Here is a 20,076-nt window from a genome sequence, read left to right as displayed (position 1 = left end):
GGCAGTGGGGACAACCACTCGCTAGATCCCTTTTCCACCCCATTCTGCATGCGAGGAGCTGCTGTAGCACCGTGGAAATGTGCAGCTGGTCTGCTCTTGATATCACTGAGTGGTCTAATTCTCGCATGAGACCGGTGGGAAGCAGTAAAAACTCTTCTGTGGAGATTTCCACTAACCCCTGAAACAGAGCACTGGTCTCTGCTCTTTCTGGCAGTTGAGCCACAGGGAGAGGACGACCCAGGAGGCCTCATCCAGCAGCAGCAGGGGGAAGTTCGGCACCAAGCGTCCCTTCTGCTAGCAGGATGGGAGGGATAAGCGAGGCTCTCCCCGGGCTCTCATCAGCGTGCTTGGATGTGCATCAAGGCCAGGTCTGAGCTGGGGATATCCTCGCTGCCTTGCCTCTGCATAAGGCCCTGGGGCAGCAGCTTTTGTGCCCATCTGGGCGCCCGGCTGTGCGGCCCCGAGGTGGGTCTGGGGAGGTGGTACAGCTCTGCCACCTGCACGCCGATGGCTTTGCCTCTGCTGATGGCTACAGTCAGAAATGTTTAGATTTAATTCCATTTACGGATTTTTTCCTGCCTCCGCCATGAGTCACATCCTACAAGGATCTCTCCGCTGTCCTTTTTATGCAGCTGTAAAAAGAAAAAAGAAATTGGACTCGGTTAGCGTAGCGGGGTGTTGGGAAACACCACGGGAGAGAGGTATTTCCGATCATAAGCTTTATATGGCACTGGCAGCATGGCAGTCCTTAAAATGAGCACGCAAGCCTGTGGCCGTTGGGCACCTGTCCATGCTTACGTGCTGGGGAGATCTTAATGCTGGAGATGGTGTTTGGTGTGTGCAGCAAGAGGACTGAGTGCGCTCAGGGCCTTCATTTTTCAGGTGGCTCGGTGATGTCTGCCTGGTTCTGGGCATTGGAAATAGGAAGGTCTTTTTCCTGGAGACCACTCAGCAGCGGCACGGGCCAGGGGCTGGTGTTCGAAGGGAGTTTGGTGCTGCTGGAGTCTGGTGGAGAATCTAGCTTTTCAGAGCATTCGGGACTTTTGTTTTGCTAAGGAAAGTCCAGGCATCGGGAAGAAAAGATCTTTGTCTTTCAACTGTGAGCAAAGAAAGCTTGCAGTATATGTCTGAGAAGCACCAGATATCCCCTAGCAACAAGGCTTAATGATCCTGATATTTCAGGATCATAGGAAATCAGAACCGCGTACAAAAGCGCCGTTGTTATTTAAAAGAAGAAGTTGCTGCTGGAGGCTTCTTTATAAAGAGGCCCGGAATGGGCAAACCCCATTCCTTGTGGTATTTATAGTTCGTCTTTTAGCATGTGCACGCATCATCCCTGTGCCTTGAAACAGCTGGGACTGGCTGAAAACTGGGCCCCTGAGGTCAGGGTCTGAAACAGAGACTTCAGGCTCCTGTGCTTGGAAACTTGCAGCCTGAGCCAGTGACCTGGGGACTTTTTGCAGAAATGAGGGGAAACTTTCCACCGCACGCTCCCTTCCCCGCTGGTGAGGAGATTTTACGTGGCTGTAGGTGAGCTGAGCAGCGTGATTAATCACCTTCGGCTTTCCTTTCCTGTGCTGGGAAGTCGGGAGACAATGAAAGGAAAATTACAGGAGCTGGCCTGCGCTTGCTGAACCGCCGGGCGGCTGTCGGTGAACAAGGCCCAAACTGAGGAGCTGCCATCAGCAGCCCGCTCGTCCCGGGGAACCGAGCGGGGATGGCAGGGTCTGGGTGCAGGATGGCAGTAACTGGGTGCTGGGCACCCACGTGTGCTGTCCTAAGGCTGGGGGAAGCGGTCGGTCGGGAAGGTTACAGGAGCAGCGGGTTGCGCTGAGAGCGTCAGTGCGGCCTGCAGATGGAGCAGGCCCCTGCGCTGAGCCGTTGCTACAGAAACAGCAGCCACATGGGATGCATGTAGGCAGTCCTTGATGGATCTGTGAGGTGCTTGCGTGCCTCAGCTCGAGTGCTGCATCCATGTCTGAGGAGCCTCCGGGAAGGGCCTGGTGGGCAGTGTCTGGAGGAGAGCACCGAGAGCAGCCGGGTGCTCAGGCAACGCTGGTGTAACCCAGCTCAGCGCCACACAGCGCCCTTGTTGTTATGGGGGAGAGGATTGGGGAAAAAAAAGGCAAAACTCGTGGGTTAAGGTAAAGACAGTTTAATAAGACAGAAAAGGAAGGGATGATAATAATAATAGTAATAATAAGAGAACACACAAAACAAGTGATTCACAGCACCATAACCCACCACCCACCACCCGATGCCCAGCCAGACCCCGAGCAGTGGCAGCCCCCCCGGCCAAGTCCCCCAGATTTATGGTTCTGCATGATGCCACATGGCATGGGATGTCCCCCTGGCCAGTTGGGGTCAGCTGTCCTGGTTCTGTCCCCTCACAGCTCGCTGTGCACCCCCAGCTCCTCGCTGGCACGGCAGCACGAGAAGTCCCAAGTTCCTGACCTAGTGTAAGCACTGCTCTGCAACAGCTAAACCATCGGTGTGCTACCAACGTTATTCTCATCCTGAATCCCAAACACAGCACCATCCCAGACACTGGGAGGAAAATGCCAGTCAAAACCAGGACAACAGTGTAGTCAGCAAGGGATGATCATCAGGGGCTTGGAGTTCTCCTGCCTAGCAGAGAGAAGGCTAAGGAAGGTGGTCTGGCATTTGTTGAGGCTAATGGAGATGCTAGGACAGTCTTTGTGTACGTAAGATGTTGCAGGTAAGAAGAGAACAATCTGTTCTTCATGTCAGCTCTTGTAGGAAAAAAACTAACAGGAATATTTGTCCGGGAGGATCCCAGCAAGCTCCATGGCTGCTGGGAGGGGTGGGCATGCTGACAGCTGGGCGGCTCCACCAAGATGTCTGGGGAATGTGGGACAGACATCTGCTCTGAGTTATGCTGTCTTGGGGTGGTATTTGGGCTAACTGACCTGTTAGGGCCCTGTCCAGCCCTGCTCTCTGTGACTCTGTGCGTTGCAGAAGGAACCAAAGAGCTCTTGTCTCACTGTTTGTGCAGGTAGTTTTGCAGAGAAGACTTACGAGTGGAGCTCGGAGGAGGAGGAGTCTGTGAGGAAGGCAGGACCGGTGCAAGTCCTCATCGTCAAAGATGACCATTCCTTTGAACTGGACGAAGCCGCGCTGAACCGCATCCTCCTCTCAGAGGCTGTCAGAGATAAAGAGGTCGTGGCTGTGTCCGTTGCTGGAGCTTTTAGGAAAGGAAAGTCGTTCCTGATGGACTTCATGCTGCGGTACATGTACAACAAGGTACGGCTGCAGCTGCAGGGGGCTCTTCCCACAGGTACGGTGCTGCTGCTCATTGCTCCCGTGTGCTGCCCGGGGATGAGCTGGGCAGGACACTGGCTCGGTGCTCTAGAGATGCTCAAGCCTCTCTTTAACATGAGGCCTCACAAAATAAAATAGAGTAGATACTTCCACAACCCCATGCACTAGTGGGTCTCCAGTGAGACTCTGCTTTTCCTGGCTTTGGAGCAGAGATGCTCACATTTACTGTCCTGTGGGAAACCCCTCTTGAGGGGGCTGCCTCTCTCCAGTGCTGGGTGAGGCAGCACAGAGGAAAGGTGTAAAACCAAAGTGGGATGAGAACTTCAGCGCTTCTTCTGTTCCCACCTGCAGGAAGCTGTGGACTGGGTTGGAGATTACAACGAGCCTCTGACTGGTTTCTCCTGGAGGGGAGGGTCTGAGCGGGAGACGACTGGCATTCAGATATGGAGTGAGATTTTCCTAGTGGACAAGCCTGATGGTAAAAAGGTATTTGCTTTTCTGCTGCATGTTTTTTTTAGCACTCTGTTGCTGGTTGGCTCATCTTGCTGCTCCAGCTTTTGTAAGACTCCCCTGCCTTGCCATGGGTGTCTCAAATACTTGTGTGAGGTGAGGTCTTGATACCATATCCCTAATTTAGCATACCATATCCTGAATTTAGCATAATTCAATGCACTGAGCAATATGATGTCTTGGTTCCCCTGTGTCCCTGATATACTCTCTGGGTGTCTCTCCAACTCTGGACTCCTTAGAGTTTATTTCTTTTCCTTTGTCCTCCATCAACTGCAAGTCTGAGGCATGAGCAGTGAGATTCCCCACATGACAACACAGCTGGCATTTACCCACCCACCCTGTTGGCATTTGAGAGTGTTTTCGCTTGGGTGCAGATGCGGAACGGGTGTATCCAAGCTGACCTGGAGCTTTCTGCCTGTCAGGTTGCAGTGCTGCTGATGGACACGCAGGGGACCTTTGACAGCCAGTCCACCCTGCGGGATTCGGCCACCGTGTTTGCCCTTAGCACAATGATCAGCTCGATACAGGTAAGAATGGGGGTGTCTCCAGGAAACAGTTCCTTAAAGGTGGTGGCTAAAAACCAGCAGCTTGGCACCAGCCAAGTGCAGCGGGCAGCTGGGACCTTTGGTGGGAGAGAGAAAGGCCATCATGTTAGCTGCACTGAGTGCAGGGATGACTCCACCATCCCAGGGAACAGTCTCATTTCTTCATCTCACCCCAAGAGCAGGGCCAGCAGCAGATGCACCCCTTTACACCCAGCTACCAGAGAGGAAACGACCTTGGTGTGGCAAGCTGAGTGTGCTTTTTCTCGGTGCTGCTGGACAAACCTCTGGGCTGGGGGCAGCCACACAGCAGGTGGTTACTGCAAGGTCTGTTTGGGCTTCCCCTCCTGTCTTCTGCTCTTTGCTCCCGGAGAGCAGCATTAACAGGATGGAAGCTGGGTCTTGATACAGAGTTCAACACATAAATGGAGGAGGAGAAGCATCATTTGGACCTGACAGCCTTCCTGGCTGGGGCACGACAGCCCTTGCTGCTCGCATGCTGGCATGTTTTGCTACACCTGTTTGTCTGTTTGTGTCTACCCAGTAGTACAGCTGTGCTTGGGGCCTGTCTTGTAACAGCTTCAGAGGCCACCTGGGCCTGTGGTGTGTTCCTGTGGTCATGTCATGAGCTTTAACCACACCAAACTATGCACTGGCCTAAGGGACAGGCCATTCTGAGTGCTCTGAAGTTTCTGTTTTCACATGCAGGTTTATAACTTGTCCCAGAACGTGCAGGAGGATGATCTGCAGCACCTGCAGGTAAGTACCTTTGTCCTGCTGCTCCGTGTCACTGGGGGGCCTGCATTATGCTCCTCACTTACAAGCTGCATCGTGCTTGAAAGGTACGTTTGGAGCCACAGAAGGGTCTCTGAGTTTCCCAGCTTTCACTTTGGCTCAGGGGCATGGAGGAACAGTCGCTTGGGACTGAAACCTGTATTGCCTGTGCTCTTGTAGCACACCTGCTTGGGGCCTGGGCTGTTTGGCAGGACAGTCAGTGGGACACTCACCAGGGGCAGAGTCAGGCCCTGTAGGGGAGCAGCAGGGTCTTGTATTTAAAATGGAGGCTCTGTTACTTGTGTGACATATTTGGAGCGTGTCTTGAGTGGTGGCAGTAAAAGTGCTCCTTTGACTTAAGTGAGTGGGAAACTGAAGGTAGAATTTACACTGTTCACACCACATGATAGGACCTTTTGATTGAGAAACCCAAATAAATTGGGTACTGGTTTATAAACTTGGATATTGACATCTGGTACTGGCTCAATACAAATGACCCATAAGGATAATTACAACCCTGCTTGTTGGAGACAAGCAGCTAAGGTTGTTATTTTTTTTCCTTTTTTTTTTTTTTTTTTTTTCTGTGGCACTCTTGTCCTGCCCATCTCCTGGTATTACCTCTACTTACACTTTTCTCTTTTGTTTGGGTGGCTGTTTGACTGGTTAGTTAGTTTTTTTTCAGTAGCTTAAGGAAAAGGAAAGGAAAACAGAAGTCCGCCTGGAAAAATCAGAAGAGTTCTGTTCTGTTTCAGTCAGTAAATATTGTTTAACAATAATACCTTTTAAATGTTGAACTTATCCAGTGCAAATCTGATCTCTCAGTTTGAATTTTAGGCCATTTTTGCTTAATATGTTGACCCATTTTTAGGCATCTGTGAAATACATTATTGGTGCCTTCGCTTAGAAATTACAGTCCAGGGAGACTGGAGAGCCTTCAAATCTTGCTGGTAGGCTGATCTTACAGTATGCACAGTGGGGGTTTGCAGGGCAAGTGCTTATTTCTGAATTCATTTCCGCTTCTTCCTGGAGTGTTTAAAGAGAGCTGGGCTCCAGTAGTCCCCTCTGGCACGTGAAGTTTCTGGTTGGTATGAAAGCAACGGCAAGCAGCTGATTTGAGCCATTTTTCACAGATTTGGCAGCCAGAAACTCTAGGCGAGATCTTTCATGTAAGGGCTTAGCATGGTGATTGTCCCTAACAGCTCCGTCTGCCTCTAAATGGGAACCAAAACCACACAGCCAGCCAGTCTCGGTTCCACCTCTGCAAATAGTGTTTTTTGCCCCAAATCAACAACTGTGCCTTGCTGCTTGTGCCTGTGTGGCCACAGCTGTATGCTCTGCGTGTAGGCTGGGGAGCTAAAAGTCCTGCTGTTCCTTGCTTTTCTCTCCAGCTTTTCACCGAGTATGGACGGCTGGCCATGGAGGAAACGTTCCTGAAACCTTTCCAGGTGAGTAGAGGGTCCTGGCCACATTTCCAGGTGAGTAGAGGGTCCTGACCACCATGCCTCCTGCTGCTGGGGGTGGCTTGGCCCTGAGCCGGTTGGCTTCACCACGAGGTGTCACTGCAGTTTGCAGGACGGGGAGGAGAAAGGGAGGCCTGGAGACTGGCTCTGCTGAAGCAAAGGAAGGGCTTTATGTTTCCTTGCCCCCAAGGAGGTTTCTGAATACATCCAATATCCCTCTTTCTTTCCACTCCGAACCTTTGTTGTTGGCAGCTCCGCCGAGCCCTGCAGCAGCCTCCTCGCCCAGCAGGTCTGGATGCAGCTGGAGGCTGTTATCTGTGGGAGGCTTTGTTCGGGGGGACAAAAGGCATTGGGTGAAATGCAATGAGAGCTGTGTGGCATCAGCTGCGTCCTGGCAGGGCCCTGCTCCCAGATACAAGCAATGCTCGTCCTTGGGGAGCTGTGCATGCAGTGCTGCAATGCCCCCAGCTGAAGGAGGGAGAGAGCAGGGACTGCGCAGGCAGCTGTCCCCACAGCTCTGCCTCGTCCTGCTGGGCTCAGAAAGCAGTCAGGTTTTGTGGCAGAGCTGCATAATGAATGCACTGCCAGGTTTGTAATGCTCTCTGCCCAGCCTTTGCTGTCAGAGGCTTGGAGCCACCTGCCCCCGGAATCCCTGCTCTTGGCAGAGAGAAGGACAGGGATTAGCTCAGAGCGCTTGCGGGTGGCAGCGGAGCTGTGGGAAGGCTTGGTTTAAGTGGGATTTTAACTTCAAATAAGCGACATCTGCTTCCCAACCTGTGAAAAGCTGGCACTCGGAAGAGGGAGAATGTCGAGCAAAAGGCTTGCTCTGGATGCCAGGGCTACAAGCAGCTCAGGATGGCGGGAGGTGATGGGCTGTGACAGCCCCATCCATGAATGTGGATGAAAAGAAGTGGAAGGAAGGGGGTTAGGAGTCCATGGGGTGGCTGTAGCAGCTGCTGTTGAGTAGGGTGGTTCAGCAGCTCACTATAACTGCAGACTTGTAACAGAACAAGTCGTGGTTTTGTACGGCTTTGATAGTGGCTGTACCAAGTCCTGTGCCCCTGGGAGGCTGGGAAGGCGATTGAACAGGTTTGGAAGATTTGGGGATCGTGGGCAGTGGGTTTAGGCCAGGAAGCAGGACCAGCAGGGATGGAGGGAGTGCTGCTGGGAGACCCGCACGTGTCCTGGTGCAATTGTGGGGCTCCAGGGCTGCAGCAGCAGGGCTGCTTATCCTCTGCACGATTGCAATGCCAAGCAGGAGGACACCTTCTGTGGGGCATCCTGTACAGGTTGTTTCCTTAACCAGGTGCCCTCTGGCAGTCCCAATGGCTTGCTCCGACTTCTAGCTTCCATCCACAGGAGGCAAGCTGGTGGCTGGATGGGGGTTTTGTGAGCTTCCCAGAGTGAAAAACAACAGCGAGTAAAAACATGCTATAAAAATGCAAGTAATAATTGGGGGTGGGTTACAGCTATTTTACTTTTGCTTTCCAACATAAAAAGAGAATTGCTGGCCACACCATCATCCTGGAAGGCGTAAGGGGTTTATAAGGTGGCTGCGGTCAGGAAGTGGGAATAAAATTAAAAGGTTAAAAAGTACAACAAATGGACAAATTGAGATTTTGGAGAGCTTTGAGTACATATTGGATGCTAGCATGGGCAGATGACTGATAAACCTTGTTAAAGCTACCAGTAAAAGTATATGACTTATAGTAAGAGCTAGGAGAAAATTGTAATATGGTACAGAAAAAGCCAGACGTTTAAATAAATATTTCTGTTCCTTATTTAGAAAGTACCAGGATAATGTAGCCAAATATTACAGTGAAAGTGAAATACTTCCTACTCCATCAGTAAGAAGAAGGCTGTAATGAGACACTTTTAAATATGCTTAAGTCATTAGGACTGGATAATAGCCTGTGATTTCACCAAAGACCATAATTGATGTCAAGTCACGCAGTTTTGCAGATAGCAAGTCTTGTCAAGCAATCCCAGTATCAATTTTTAAAAAGACCACAAGTTTGGTTGATAAAGGTAACTATCACCATGGTATTCTGCCTTCTGTACGCCTTATCTCCATACAATGCTGATTAAAAATAAAGCGAGCAACATACCAAGTCAGCATTGTCTGTTTTAATCCGTGTCAACGGATTAAAAACCCATTAACTGATAGATGACTGAGAACGCTGAACTAATTTTAATAGGGAATCATCATCCTTCAGAAGTGTTTCCTTGGGGCTCCCCCCAGGGTCTCTCTGATTCATTGCAATCTCCATTAACGATCTGAAGAAAAATATCAAAGGACTGGCAGTAACCCTTGCAGCTGAGATAGATGTTGGTGGAAGGATCGCTGGCGACGTGGCCGGGTGAGCCTCATGGGGTCGGCCTGTCCCTGCGGAGGACATCTTGAAAAGGGATCTTCTGAGTGACTGCCACAGAGTGGTCAGACATCGGGGGAACAGCGAGACACCGAGCACGGACCTTGGTCTGTCCGGGAGAGCGCCAGAGGCTGAGCCCTTCGCAGCCTGCAGCCCTCACTCAGGCTCTTCAGACCAAGACAGCTCTCTGCAGAAGGCAGTGCAGCTCGAGTTGCTTGGGCGAGGCTCTAGGCCTGTAAGTCAAACTCAACGAATCTCTTTTGTCCTTAAAATATACGAGTCTGGAAAGGAGGATTTGGAAAAAAAAGCTCATGTAGGAGAATGCTGCCAAGCAGGGAGTGCTCTGAAAGTGCCGATAGTGAGATAGTCGAATGGATGCAGCCGGAAAGGAAGCAGCTCTTGGCCGTGGAAAATGAACGTTTCCCTTCACTCTCTCCTCCCACTGTGTGGTCAGCTTGTGCCCACGGAGAACCACGTGCGCCGCGCCAGCTGCCGCCAGGTCGCCGTGCCTTGGCGAGGGGGGACATTAGGTGGGATACGGGCAGCATGTCAGGAACAATTTTGCTTTAGAAAAAAAAGATAATAGCTCCCAATCCAAACAGTACAATGAGCGCATAATGCGTTTGTGGAAAAGTCCTAAACATGGTCATGCCTCCTAAGGATCTTGCAGTCTCAGAAAGAACAGCATGTCCTGGAAGAGCTAGCTGTGGACATTTGCTGGGGCTTGTAATGCCTCTGGGAATGGCCAACTCACTGTTCTCTTCTTCTTCTTTTTTTTTTCCCTGATGTTTTATGTTTTAATTAAGGAGATGAAATATTTTCCCTCCCTCCCCATAATCTTTGTTTTAAACGTGGGCAAGTTTTAGGGAAATTCCACTGAAATGCATTCCACTTACTGACTGGCTTATTCACATATGTAGGAGAAGCCCTGGCACCTCTGCCAGGCCACTCGGGGCTTCTGCTTTCAGGGCTTCCGTCTGCAGCTCCTGCATCCCTTCCGTGGGACGTAGCTTTCTTGCGTAGATGAGGCACTGGAGGCGTGATTTCTTCTGAAAATGATTTTCAGAAAAAAATTAGACATTGACCGTGCTGGTATTTATTTATTCATTGAATAGAAATTCGACTGCCTCAATAAAGATTACAAAAGCCAGCAATTTCTTATTCACCCTCGTTATCCTACATATGCTTCTCATTAAAAGTCTGTCTGGAAAGCTGCCCAGTGAAAACGGCTGAAAAAATGAGCCTGTGAAATTCCCATGGGATGGAACTAAATGTGGCTGGAATTAGGGAGCTCGTTGCCTTTTGTCCCGGTTAGCAAAAACCTCTTTCTTGTTTTGCAGTGGAAATGATTGACTCTATTTTTCAAGCTCGGGAACCAAATTGTCATCTGTCCGGGCTGCTGCGAGCGATGGTGGTGGAGGCCCCGGCCTCCCTCTCAAAACCCTCCTGATAACGTGCAGCTGAGCGGCGGTGGTTGGGTTCCTGTCGTGTGGCACTGACCTGGACGTGTTTCTGTCTTCTAGTCCCTTATATTCCTCGTGCGCGACTGGAGCTTCCCTTACGAGTTTTCCTATGGATCCGATGGCGGCGCAAAGTTTTTGGAAAAACGTCTCAAGGTTTGTTCTTTCTGATCTGGATTTCCTCAACGATTTCCACGTGGGCTTGCACGGCTGCACGAGCGGTCCGGTGCTGGCCAGGGTTGTGTGCTCATGGGTGATGGAGGAGAAGAGGCAAACCTGGCTTGTGCCCTGGTGGCAGTATGCTGTCCTCGCCTGCATGGACCTAGAGTGTGTGGGCACAAGGGTGAGACCTTGGCTGGGGGAAAGCTGGCACTGGAGAGCCCGATCCTGGGCAGGGAACAGGGACGGGGCGCGGGGCACCGGCACTAGGGAGGCCCGCAGGGTTGGTTGGTCAGGTGTGAGGTGGAGACGCTTACACTTGCCGATCCCGTGCCTTAAAATCACAGAAGAGGCGTTTTAGGAGGTTAACTTTTCCTTGCTGTGGTCAGCGGGGGGCTGAGGTCTCCTGGCTAACCTTCTGCTGAAGGCCGGGCTCCCTTTCGCTGTGCTCAGAAGAGGGCTGCTGGGGGTGCCCCAAAGCCCAGCTGGGCTGGAGGCTCCCGTGCTGCTTTCTTCAGTTATGGGGCTTGGGAGATTCCTGGGACCGGGAATAACACTTCAGTAACGGGTAGCTGTACGGTTAAACCGATGGGCAAAGGCTCCAGTGGGGTTAATCAGGAAATGCATGGGCGATTTGGTAGTGGAGAGACCTAATTAAAGGGGAGACAAGAAAGGCCCTAGTGGGAAATCCCAAATGTTTTTGTATTCCGGTCATGCACAGACATGCACATTTTCCCAACGATAATGACATGCCCCAGGGCGTGTGGTCAGAGATAGGCCAGCTCCTTGGTCGCTGGAGGAGCCCTGTCTTGGTGCTCATGCGGCATGCTCCGCAGGGACGTCCTGGCTGGCTCCTTCCTGGTGTGAGCAGCCACAGTGCGATGTACCCCGTGCTCCTGGCACCCCGGCGTCACCGCTGTCTGCATCCGAAGGGAACCTGACCCCAAACTGATCTCTCGCAGGTCTCAGGAAATCAGCACGAAGAACTGCAGAATGTCAGAAAGCACATCCACTCCTGCTTCACCAAGATCTCCTGCTTCCTCTTACCTCACCCCGGCCTGAAGGTAGCCACCAATCCTAACTTCGACGGAAAGCTGAAAGGTACGAGGCAAAGGTCTGCCTTTAAACTGGTGCCTTAGATGCCCTGACAGACTGTCCCACTGACTCCTGAAACATTTCTGAGTATTTTCCATGAAAGGGCTTCTGGAAGAGGACTTGAATCCTCTTCCCAACTACATACACATGCTCAGCTCACTCCCCTGAGCACAGCCAGCTACCTGCTCTTTGCCAGATGCTTTTAACCTTAGCGTGAGCTCACATTCGCTGACAACAAGCCCTGCCAACAGTTGGCTGATAGGCAAATGGGGAAGGGTAGGTGAGATATGATTTTTATGGACGTGATGCTAAGCCTGCAATAATTACCGTGCCTCAGCTGCAGTTGGGCACAGACGCAGAGCTGCGCGGACTGGTCACTGCACGGCAGGCTTGTGCTTGCGCAGGGTGGCAGGCCGGTTACACGTGCTCTCAGAGGAACGTTATTTCACTTTGAAAAGCTTTCCAAGGAATATTTAATCCTCCTGACTTATCTGATCAATGGTTTCCCTACACGGCAGACTTAGTTCATAGGTAAAAATAAATACGAAGGGAAAAAAAAGCCAAGGTAGGATTCTCTACCCTGAAAGGAGCCGCGTGCTGTGGATTTTCAATTTGTTGTGAATCAGCTGCTTACCAGCATCTCTGCTTACAGGCTGCTTGCAGTCTCTGAGCAATAGAGAAAGTGGCTGTTATTCACTTAGAATAAATTACCAGACAGAAAGAAGTTACTTTTTCTGGTTTTGGCTAGTGATCAGACTTGTCCTTCTGGCAAACTCTGTGCTAACTAGCAACGTGCAGGCTCTGGTGGAAACCGAACTGGTTTCTATTAGTTCCCCCTTTAATTTCAGGTGCTAAGCAGCAATTAACAAGTGGTGTGTGCAGAACTGGCCTGGGAGTTGTCAGCATCTCGACAGCATTTTCTTGTTCCTTTAGAGCTGTACTCAGCTTTTTGTGCCCTCTGAGGAGAAATGTGGGGAAACTTCCCCTCTCTCGTTACCTTCCAGATGCCCAGATGTTGCATTGCTTTCATGTCTACAGTTTAATTTAAATAGCGGTAATGGATGTGAGGCACTCTGAAGCCATAAAAGTGACTGTTAGGCAATGAGCCTGCCTCCCTCGAGGTGACACAAGCCCATGGGGCACTCGGTGACACTCTGTGCCAGCTCTGCACTTCAGTGAGGGGACACGCTGGGGGAGCACAGGCTGTGCCCATTCCTGAGCCCTGTACCGAGGGCTTTCCGATGGTAGTGGCAGTGTAAATGCAGGTAGGGGCAGTGTAAATGCCGTCACCTGCAGGAGTTCTTAGTGCATTTGTGCTGAGAGCCTAATGATTTTCAAAAGCTTTAAGATACTTTGCAATGAGAATCTGACACATGGGTGCACAGGGGACCGAGAACTGGGCACGGGAAGTCCTACCTGCTGGCACAGAAGAGCCAAAGCCTAAGCCCTGGCTGAAGATTCCCACTATGGGTGCCACAGAGGAGTGCAGAGGGAAGGCACAGCACGTTTCCATGCTGTATACTCAAGATCATGCTTTGCAAAGATTGTATTTGCCTTGGCAAGAAGGCGCTGTTCTCTGGCTGCCAGTGTTGGTGCGCATTACCCGTGTCATCAGCAAAAGCATTTTTTTCCCCGTGCAGTCGCATTTGTGTTTGTGCAACCGTTTTTGAGACAGTGAAGCCGGTTTATGGATATACGCACAGCTGTACGATCTTTGTGGGTTAAATAACAACTTCACTGGGGCCGTGATCATTTCTGAGTGCTCACATCACTAAATTACAGGGTGTCTGAGCTGGTGTCCTGGCTTGAGTCTCCTGTCTTTGATGGGAGTGCACACGGAAGCACAAGGCTGACTGAGGGCTGGTTCTGATGACGTTGGGTTTGTTTCCAGAAATAGACGATGAGTTCATCAAGAACTTGAAGATTTTGATTCCTTGGCTTCTTAGTCCCGAGAGCCTGGACGTTAAGGAGATCAATGGAAACCAGATCACCTGTCGAGGCCTTGTGGAGTATTTTAAGGTATTGGCTTATTCAAGAGAAACTGGGCTTATTTGTTTGCAGCACGTTTGCACTTCTAATGGAAGGGGAAAGCAGCAGCAGACAAGCTGGCACTTGTTGGCTGGAGGAAGGGATCTTGGTCTAGCCTAATAGTGCTGGCTCCATTGCTGCATTGAGCAAACACCTCACAGCTGTGTATTTGGCCATGCAGTAAGCTGAAAAGGTGCCAGGGCTCTTACCCCACCACGGAGACCTGCGGCCCAGGGGGAGGTAGGCAGAGAGCCGCATACCTGTTGCCTTTGGAAAAAAAATAATTTTGTTGTCATGACTACTGTGACATTTTGATGCAAGATATCAGTGAGTAATTCTCACCACCTACTCTCCAGGGCTACCTGACTCTGGTTCCTTCTCCTTCAGTGAAGGACGGAGGTAGGTGCAAATCCCGTGGTATAGATACTTAGAGTAAGCGGCGGAGTGTGAGCCTTGAGTGAGTGACCCATGCCACCCAAGGAATCGACCTTGGGCCGTGCTACTTGCCTTTTTTCGACAGAGCAGCCCCTGCTGAAGCCATCTTGTGCCAGGAACCCCCTCCTCTTCTGTGCTCTTATCATCCTGTTAATGCTGCGTCTGGAACTGGGTGGAGGGAGGTGTTTGCGTGTCGCTAGTGCATGCTGCATCCGATTGATTCCGTGTTTCTGTGCTCTGTTTTGCAGGCATACATAAAGATCTACCAAGGGGAAGAACTGCCGCACCCAAAGTCCATGCTGCAGGTACGTGAGTGTGAGCTGGTGGGCATCCGTGCGCTGCAACTGCCATCGATTTCCAGTTAATTGTCAGAGAGTCCAGGCAGTGCAGCACTTCGAGCCTTTGTGATTTTGTTTCAAGTGTCTTAGTTGCACAACCCAAAAACCATCCCTCTGGGCTGTATTTGGCAGTCACTCAAAGCCTGAGGAAGGTCTGATGTGGCTAGACAGTTGAGGCAGCATGGCTTGTGCTCCTCGGCCGGGCTGCGGTCACTCCACGCACGCAGCAGCACTCAGCCTGGCCAAAATTATTCCCTGCAGGTGAGCAGCATCGTGCTCTGGCACACGGAGGTAGCGTGGCCCCATGTTGAGCTGCCCACAGTGCTGCAGCTCCGTGCTCCGAGTCAGACAGCTCAGCGGGAGGCTGCAGCTGTAGCTGTTTACACGCAGCTGAGCCTTTTATCTCTTTCCTTGGTGTTTCCCACAGCTCCAGCCAGAGGTTTTGTTGCCGTGGCTTGGAGGGTAGGAATCCTTCCTTGATGCAGGTTTTTGCCTGGGGGGGGCTGAGGATGCTGGATGTGTAAATACAGAAGGATTTTATTTGGCGTTGGTCAGATGCTGGGGAGAGTGCAGCTGGCTGAGACAAGGGGGCTGTTTAATTTTGCGTGTGTGCACCACACATGCATCCTGGCTGAAAACACGTGGGCCATGTGCACCCAGCTGGCGGCTGCTCTTCTCTGTAATTACACTTCTTAACCTCACCTTTCTGCAGCTAAACTTTGTGCCCTTTTTGCCCTTCTTGCAGGCCACAGCAGAAGCCAACAATTTAGCAGCAGTTGCCACTGCCAAAGACACCTACAGCAGGAGAATGGAAGAGGTAGGTGGTGCGGAGCACCTCGGTTCCCAGGCTCTCCTGTCCTCCTGGAGAAACCTCCCTGCTTGGCTTCCTGGTGGAAAACGTCCTGCATGGACGTGGCCAGAAATCCTGTTCCCAGCAAGACTCCCTCCCGTGATCGTGGTGGAAAAGGGGCTTTCGCACAGGAGAGGGGAGAGCAGTGCCCGGTCAGCATTTCCTGGCAGGCCATGGGAAGGTGACTGACAGATGGTTGCTCTTTCATCTGATGGCAGCTTTAGGCCTCAGCTGAATTTGCATCCTCTGCACACTGTTCCCCCAGCTGCAACCCAAAATTTAACGTAACGGGGCAGCAGCGCTGTGTGACCACGCAGCCCATGACGACCAGAACGTGAGGGAACGGCACAAAGCTGTGCCTGGAGAGGTTCAGACTGGACATAAGGAAAAATTGCTTCACCATGAGGCTGGTCAGGCAGTGGCACAGGCTTCCTAGTGAGGCAGCTGATGCCCCAGGGCTGTCAGCGCTCAGGAGGCATTTGGATAATGCCCTCAGTAACATGCTTGCACTTCTGGTTAGCCCTGAAGTGCTCAGGCAGTTGGACTTGATGGAAGCTCCCTTCCAACTGAACTATTCTGTTCCATTCTTTAACCCGTGCTGTGGCTGGTGCTGATTAGGGGATAAAGTCGTTATAACAGGCTTTTCACCTGTGCCCTGCCCTGTCAGCTCTGGTGAGGGATGGTTGTGATGTTTTAGGGTGAGGCTCAGACCTCGGCCTGTCTCCAGCCACTTCCAGGTGTGTCCGGTCTGTTCGCCAGTGTTGCGGATGGCTGCAATGGCACGGAAGGGGTGCAGAGCTACATGGCCAAATTATCTGCACACTGCTCTGGGTGGGTGTTGGTGTTTATGCCTTAAAGCCAGACGGGAAAAAAAAGCTGCACAGTTTGCAGCACAGGAAAATGCTGGGGCTCCAGATCCTGTCGGGCGGTGTAGCTCAGCATTGCCCGAGATCCTGGCTTAGGCTGTGAGCAAATTGAACGGGGGGGTCGTGGGACCCGGCTTCTCAGCACGGACACCCACGGCCCCGCTTTAACCTGTGCCTGAGTAGCTGCAGCTTGAAGAAATAGTGCCAAGAGGAGGGCAGGGACAACCCCTGCACCGCCCTTTGGTTTTGGGACGTCTCAAAACTGCAGCTGGAGCTGAGGGCTAAGGGGAGGAGAGGGGATAGTTCAGTTACCTGTGCCAAACAGGAGCCCCCAGAGCCCAGTTCCCGTGGTTTGCGTGGCCGGGCACAGGAGCTGAGGGTGCTGAGGTTTCTGCAGTGATGGGGCTGTGTTTTCCACGCAGGTCTGTGGTGGGGACAAGCCCTTCCTCGCGCCTAGCGACCTCCAGAGCAAACACCTGGAGCTGAAGGACGAGGCCGTGAAGCTGTTCCGCGGCGTGAAGAAGATGGGTGGGGAGGAGTTCAGCCGCCGCTACCTCCAGCAGCTGGAGGCCGAGATAGATGAGCTCTACATCCAGTACATCAAGCACAACGACAGCAAGAACATCTTCCACGCTGCCCGCACCCCCGCCACGCTCTTCGTGGTCATCTTCATCACTTACGTGATAGCTGGAGTCACCGGCTTCATTGGCTTGGACATCATAGCCAGTCTGTGCAACATGATCATGGGCTTGACACTTATCACACTGTGTACCTGGGCATATATCAGATACTCTGGGGAGTACAGAGAACTGGGCGCAGTAATAGACCAAGTGGCCGCAGCGTTATGGGACCAGGTAGGATAAAGAGCTTTTGATTTAAAAAAAAAAAAAACAACACACCAGTACAAATCCCCACACCGAGTGCTTAAGCGTTGGGTTTCCTGGGGCTGTTCCTCCTCTTTGAAATGGCTTTTGCATTCGCATTTAGGGCTGTTAGGTGCTCCAGCAGGGCCTGCCCGGGCAGATCTGGCTGCTTGAGCTGCTTGTGCAGTGAGGGAAGAGCTGGGCTGTCCTCAGGCAGCAGGACAGCGCGCTCCAGGCCATTCCTTAGGCCTTCTAAGTGGGGAGGGCAGCGGCGGGGGGAATATTTTCAGATCAGTTTGTGGAGCTGGGGATGGAGGGGACAAGGGGACTGCTCTTAGGGAGCAGTGACGGGGCCTGGGTACAGCTGCCCTGTGCCGCAGCAGAGATGGGCAGAGCGAGATGGGGCCGAGAGCAGGAATCAGCAGCAAGGCTGCTTGAGCCTGACCCCCTGAACCCTGCCCGCTGTCAAAGATGAGCGGTGTCGGTCCCGCCGGGGATCAGAACACTCACCCCAAGCTATTTTGTTCGGCCTTGTTTTTTTTCTGCTTGTCTTACCCATCCCAAAATGCCGGTTTGTGGACTCGAAAACCTGTGGGCATGGAGCAGCTCAGACTGGGGTCCCACCGGGGAGGTGTTCTCAGGGCCGTGGTGGTTTTGTGTGTTGCATGTGCGTGTGCATGCCAAGAAAAGACCCCTTCCTGCCCCCTGGGCCCGGGCAGGGACTTTGGCTGTCCCTGGCCTGCGGGAGGCCGAGGTCAGGGCTGTGCCCTGCCTGTTCTGGCCCTGCGCCCCGCTGTCCTGGGTCAGCCCGTCTCACCCTCTCTTTGTCTTTGCTTTTTGCAAACAACCTGGAAAGGGCTTGTTTGGGCTGCAGCGCCAAACCTCCCCCAGCCTTAACAAAGGTCACGGTGAGAAAACATCCCCCGCACCCCAGCCTTGCTCCGCCCGCGCCCCCAGCGCCTCTGCCCCCAGCACCAGCAGCCACAGCGGCGTGTTGCTTGGCCTTAGTGCCACGGGGGTGGAGGGGCGCTAACACCCCGGGTCTTTATCCCCCAGCTGGGCTGCCCTTAAAATAAAGCAGCTTGAAGCAAGGGCCCATCCTCGCCTGCATCCTCCTGGGCTGCCCTGGCCTCAGCATCCAGAGCATCCCTCCGGTGCCCTTGGGAGACGCGGGCGTGTGTAAGCCCGGCGCTGTCCCATCCCTGGGCAGGAGCCAGTGGCAGGTTCAGCACGGCAGTGAGGACAGGACGGAGCCCGCAGGAAGAGGCAGGCAGGTGGGGAGCAGGGATTGAGCCCTTGTGGCTCCGTCCTGTGCGAGCACACGGTGTCCCCAGCAGCAGGAGGGGTGGCCAGAGCCCTGCGGGGACCTGCGAGGGGACGGGGGGAGCCCCCTGCAAATATGCTGCCCTGGGGGCTCCGGCAGGTGGCTGCTGGCTGGAGGTGTGAGCGCTGTTTGCTCCGTGGATGTGCATGATACACAGAGATGCTTCTTTTTTCTTCTCCTTTTTTTCCTCCCCCCTCCCCCTTCTTTTCCCAATGCCTCTCCCCAGGGAAGCACAAACGAGGTAAGTGGCTCTCATTTCCCCCTCTCTCCCCCGGCATGCACCGCACGATTACCAGGGGATCCTTGAGGGCAGCCGAGCCGCAGGGACAGCGGAGCATTCCCGGGGTTAGATGCACGTTGGGCTGCCTCCCGGCCTTCGGGCTCGTAGAGGAAGGAGGGCCCCGGGTGGCAGCTGGGACCCGGCCCCGCAGCGGGGTGCTCGCTGGTGGCAGGGCTCCGGCGTGGCCGACGTCACCCTCGGAGCTGCTGCCTGCCATCCACCCCAACCTCACGGCCAGGAGCCTGAGGGAGGGTTGTTTTGGGGTGGGTTTGGGGTAGAAGGAGGGGCTGTGTGTTTGTTATGACGGGGGAAAGGCTAAAACCCCCCGTCAGTTGTGTTTGGGGGCTTTCCTGTCGTGCTGAGCCCTGCCCGTGAGTTTGTTCTGTGGCCCCAGGCACGGAGGCATGGCTCGGGCTGAGCGAGGCTGGGCGAGTGCAGCCCTTCGCTTTGTGTTTCTGCAAGTGCCACATGCCCTGCTTTGGGGAAAAACAAAAAAAAACAAAAAAAAAAAACACAACATCCTGGGTTGAGTAAGCCGAGCTCAGGGACTTGGAGGTGTATTCTGCCTCCCCAGCCTCTTCCTTGGGCCGAGAGCTGAGAAAAGCACCCCTCGCACGAGCGCTGCAGCGGTGCAACGCTGACCTGCGTGCAACGTGTGCGGCTGCGCAGGCAGGGCCCTGGAAGCATTTAAATAAAACAGCAAAAAGCCTCCTCACCATTCCCGTGCACGTGGTTAGTCCCGCGCTGTAGCTTGGTGCTGCCTCGCTTGGTGCTGCCGCATTTCTCTGCCACTGAGTTACGCGGGGATTGCCTCTTAAAAGGAGTTTGAAGCAGCTCTCACCAGCGCCAAACACAGTTCTGTGAGTGCAGGTAAAAAGAACCCGTTAAGGCCCATAGCAGCCAGCACAGGCGGGCTGTTTTTGGGACCTCGCTGTGCCCACAAAGCTGCTAGGAGCTTTTCTGACCTCTGGGGCCAGAGGCTTTGCTCTGTCTTGTGCTACAGCAAACGCCAGAACGTGTTCTTTGCTAGTGAAGAGCTCTCGAACAAAGCCTTCCTGCCGAGAAAAAGGCAGCTGTGTGAGGGTGAAGGCACCAAAAAAACACCTAAAATAGCCCAAAGTGCTGCAAGTTCTGCTGGGGAGGAGATGAGGACATGTTTTCACACAGCATCAGAAGATAAAGAAACCCAGAGACGTTGCTTGAAGACCCTTGCATCAGGCTACCACAGCCCCAGAAACGCAGCCACCTGCAGGCAATAGCCCCCAGGCTTTCCCAGGGCTCCTCAGGGATGCGGGCAGCAGCCCTTCGTCACCCTGGGGCCTTCTGCTCACCCTCAGCTGTGCTGCGGCTTCCTTGGTGCAACACCCACCTGCTGCACTCCACAGCCCCGTGCACATGAAGAAGCCATCGCCCTCTGATGAAGCGCGCCTCGCCATCG

At 53.0% G+C, this 20,076-nt stretch overlaps 1 protein-coding gene across 2 annotated transcripts in view; it reads left to right on the top strand.

Annotated features, from left to right (window-relative positions):
- The window catches only part of ATL1 (atlastin GTPase 1), a 29,708-nt gene that overhangs the window by 7,805 nt on the left and 1,827 nt on the right, over positions 1–20,076 (top strand). For both annotated transcript variants that reach the window (XM_035551119.1, XM_035551118.1), the window contains exons 2-12: positions 3,017–3,264; positions 3,634–3,768; positions 4,215–4,319; positions 5,043–5,093; positions 6,497–6,553; positions 10,464–10,556; positions 11,522–11,660; positions 13,546–13,673; positions 14,366–14,422; positions 15,201–15,272; positions 16,594–17,025. In XM_035551119.1, the coding sequence (XP_035407012.1) occupies positions 3,017–3,264; positions 3,634–3,768; positions 4,215–4,319; positions 5,043–5,093; positions 6,497–6,553; positions 10,464–10,556; positions 11,522–11,660; positions 13,546–13,673; positions 14,366–14,422; positions 15,201–15,272; positions 16,594–17,025 (1,517 nt within the window). The remainder of the gene's footprint in view (positions 1–3,016; positions 3,265–3,633; positions 3,769–4,214; positions 4,320–5,042; positions 5,094–6,496; positions 6,554–10,463; positions 10,557–11,521; positions 11,661–13,545; positions 13,674–14,365; positions 14,423–15,200; positions 15,273–16,593; positions 17,026–20,076) is intronic.

Source organism: Cygnus atratus, chromosome 5, assembly GCF_013377495.2.
Source record: "Cygnus atratus isolate AKBS03 ecotype Queensland, Australia chromosome 5, CAtr_DNAZoo_HiC_assembly, whole genome shotgun sequence".
Lineage (NCBI taxonomy): Eukaryota > Metazoa > Chordata > Aves > Anseriformes > Anatidae > Cygnus > Cygnus atratus.
The sequence above is the reverse complement of the archived record's forward strand: the minus strand, read 5'-3'. Positions and strand labels throughout refer to the sequence as shown.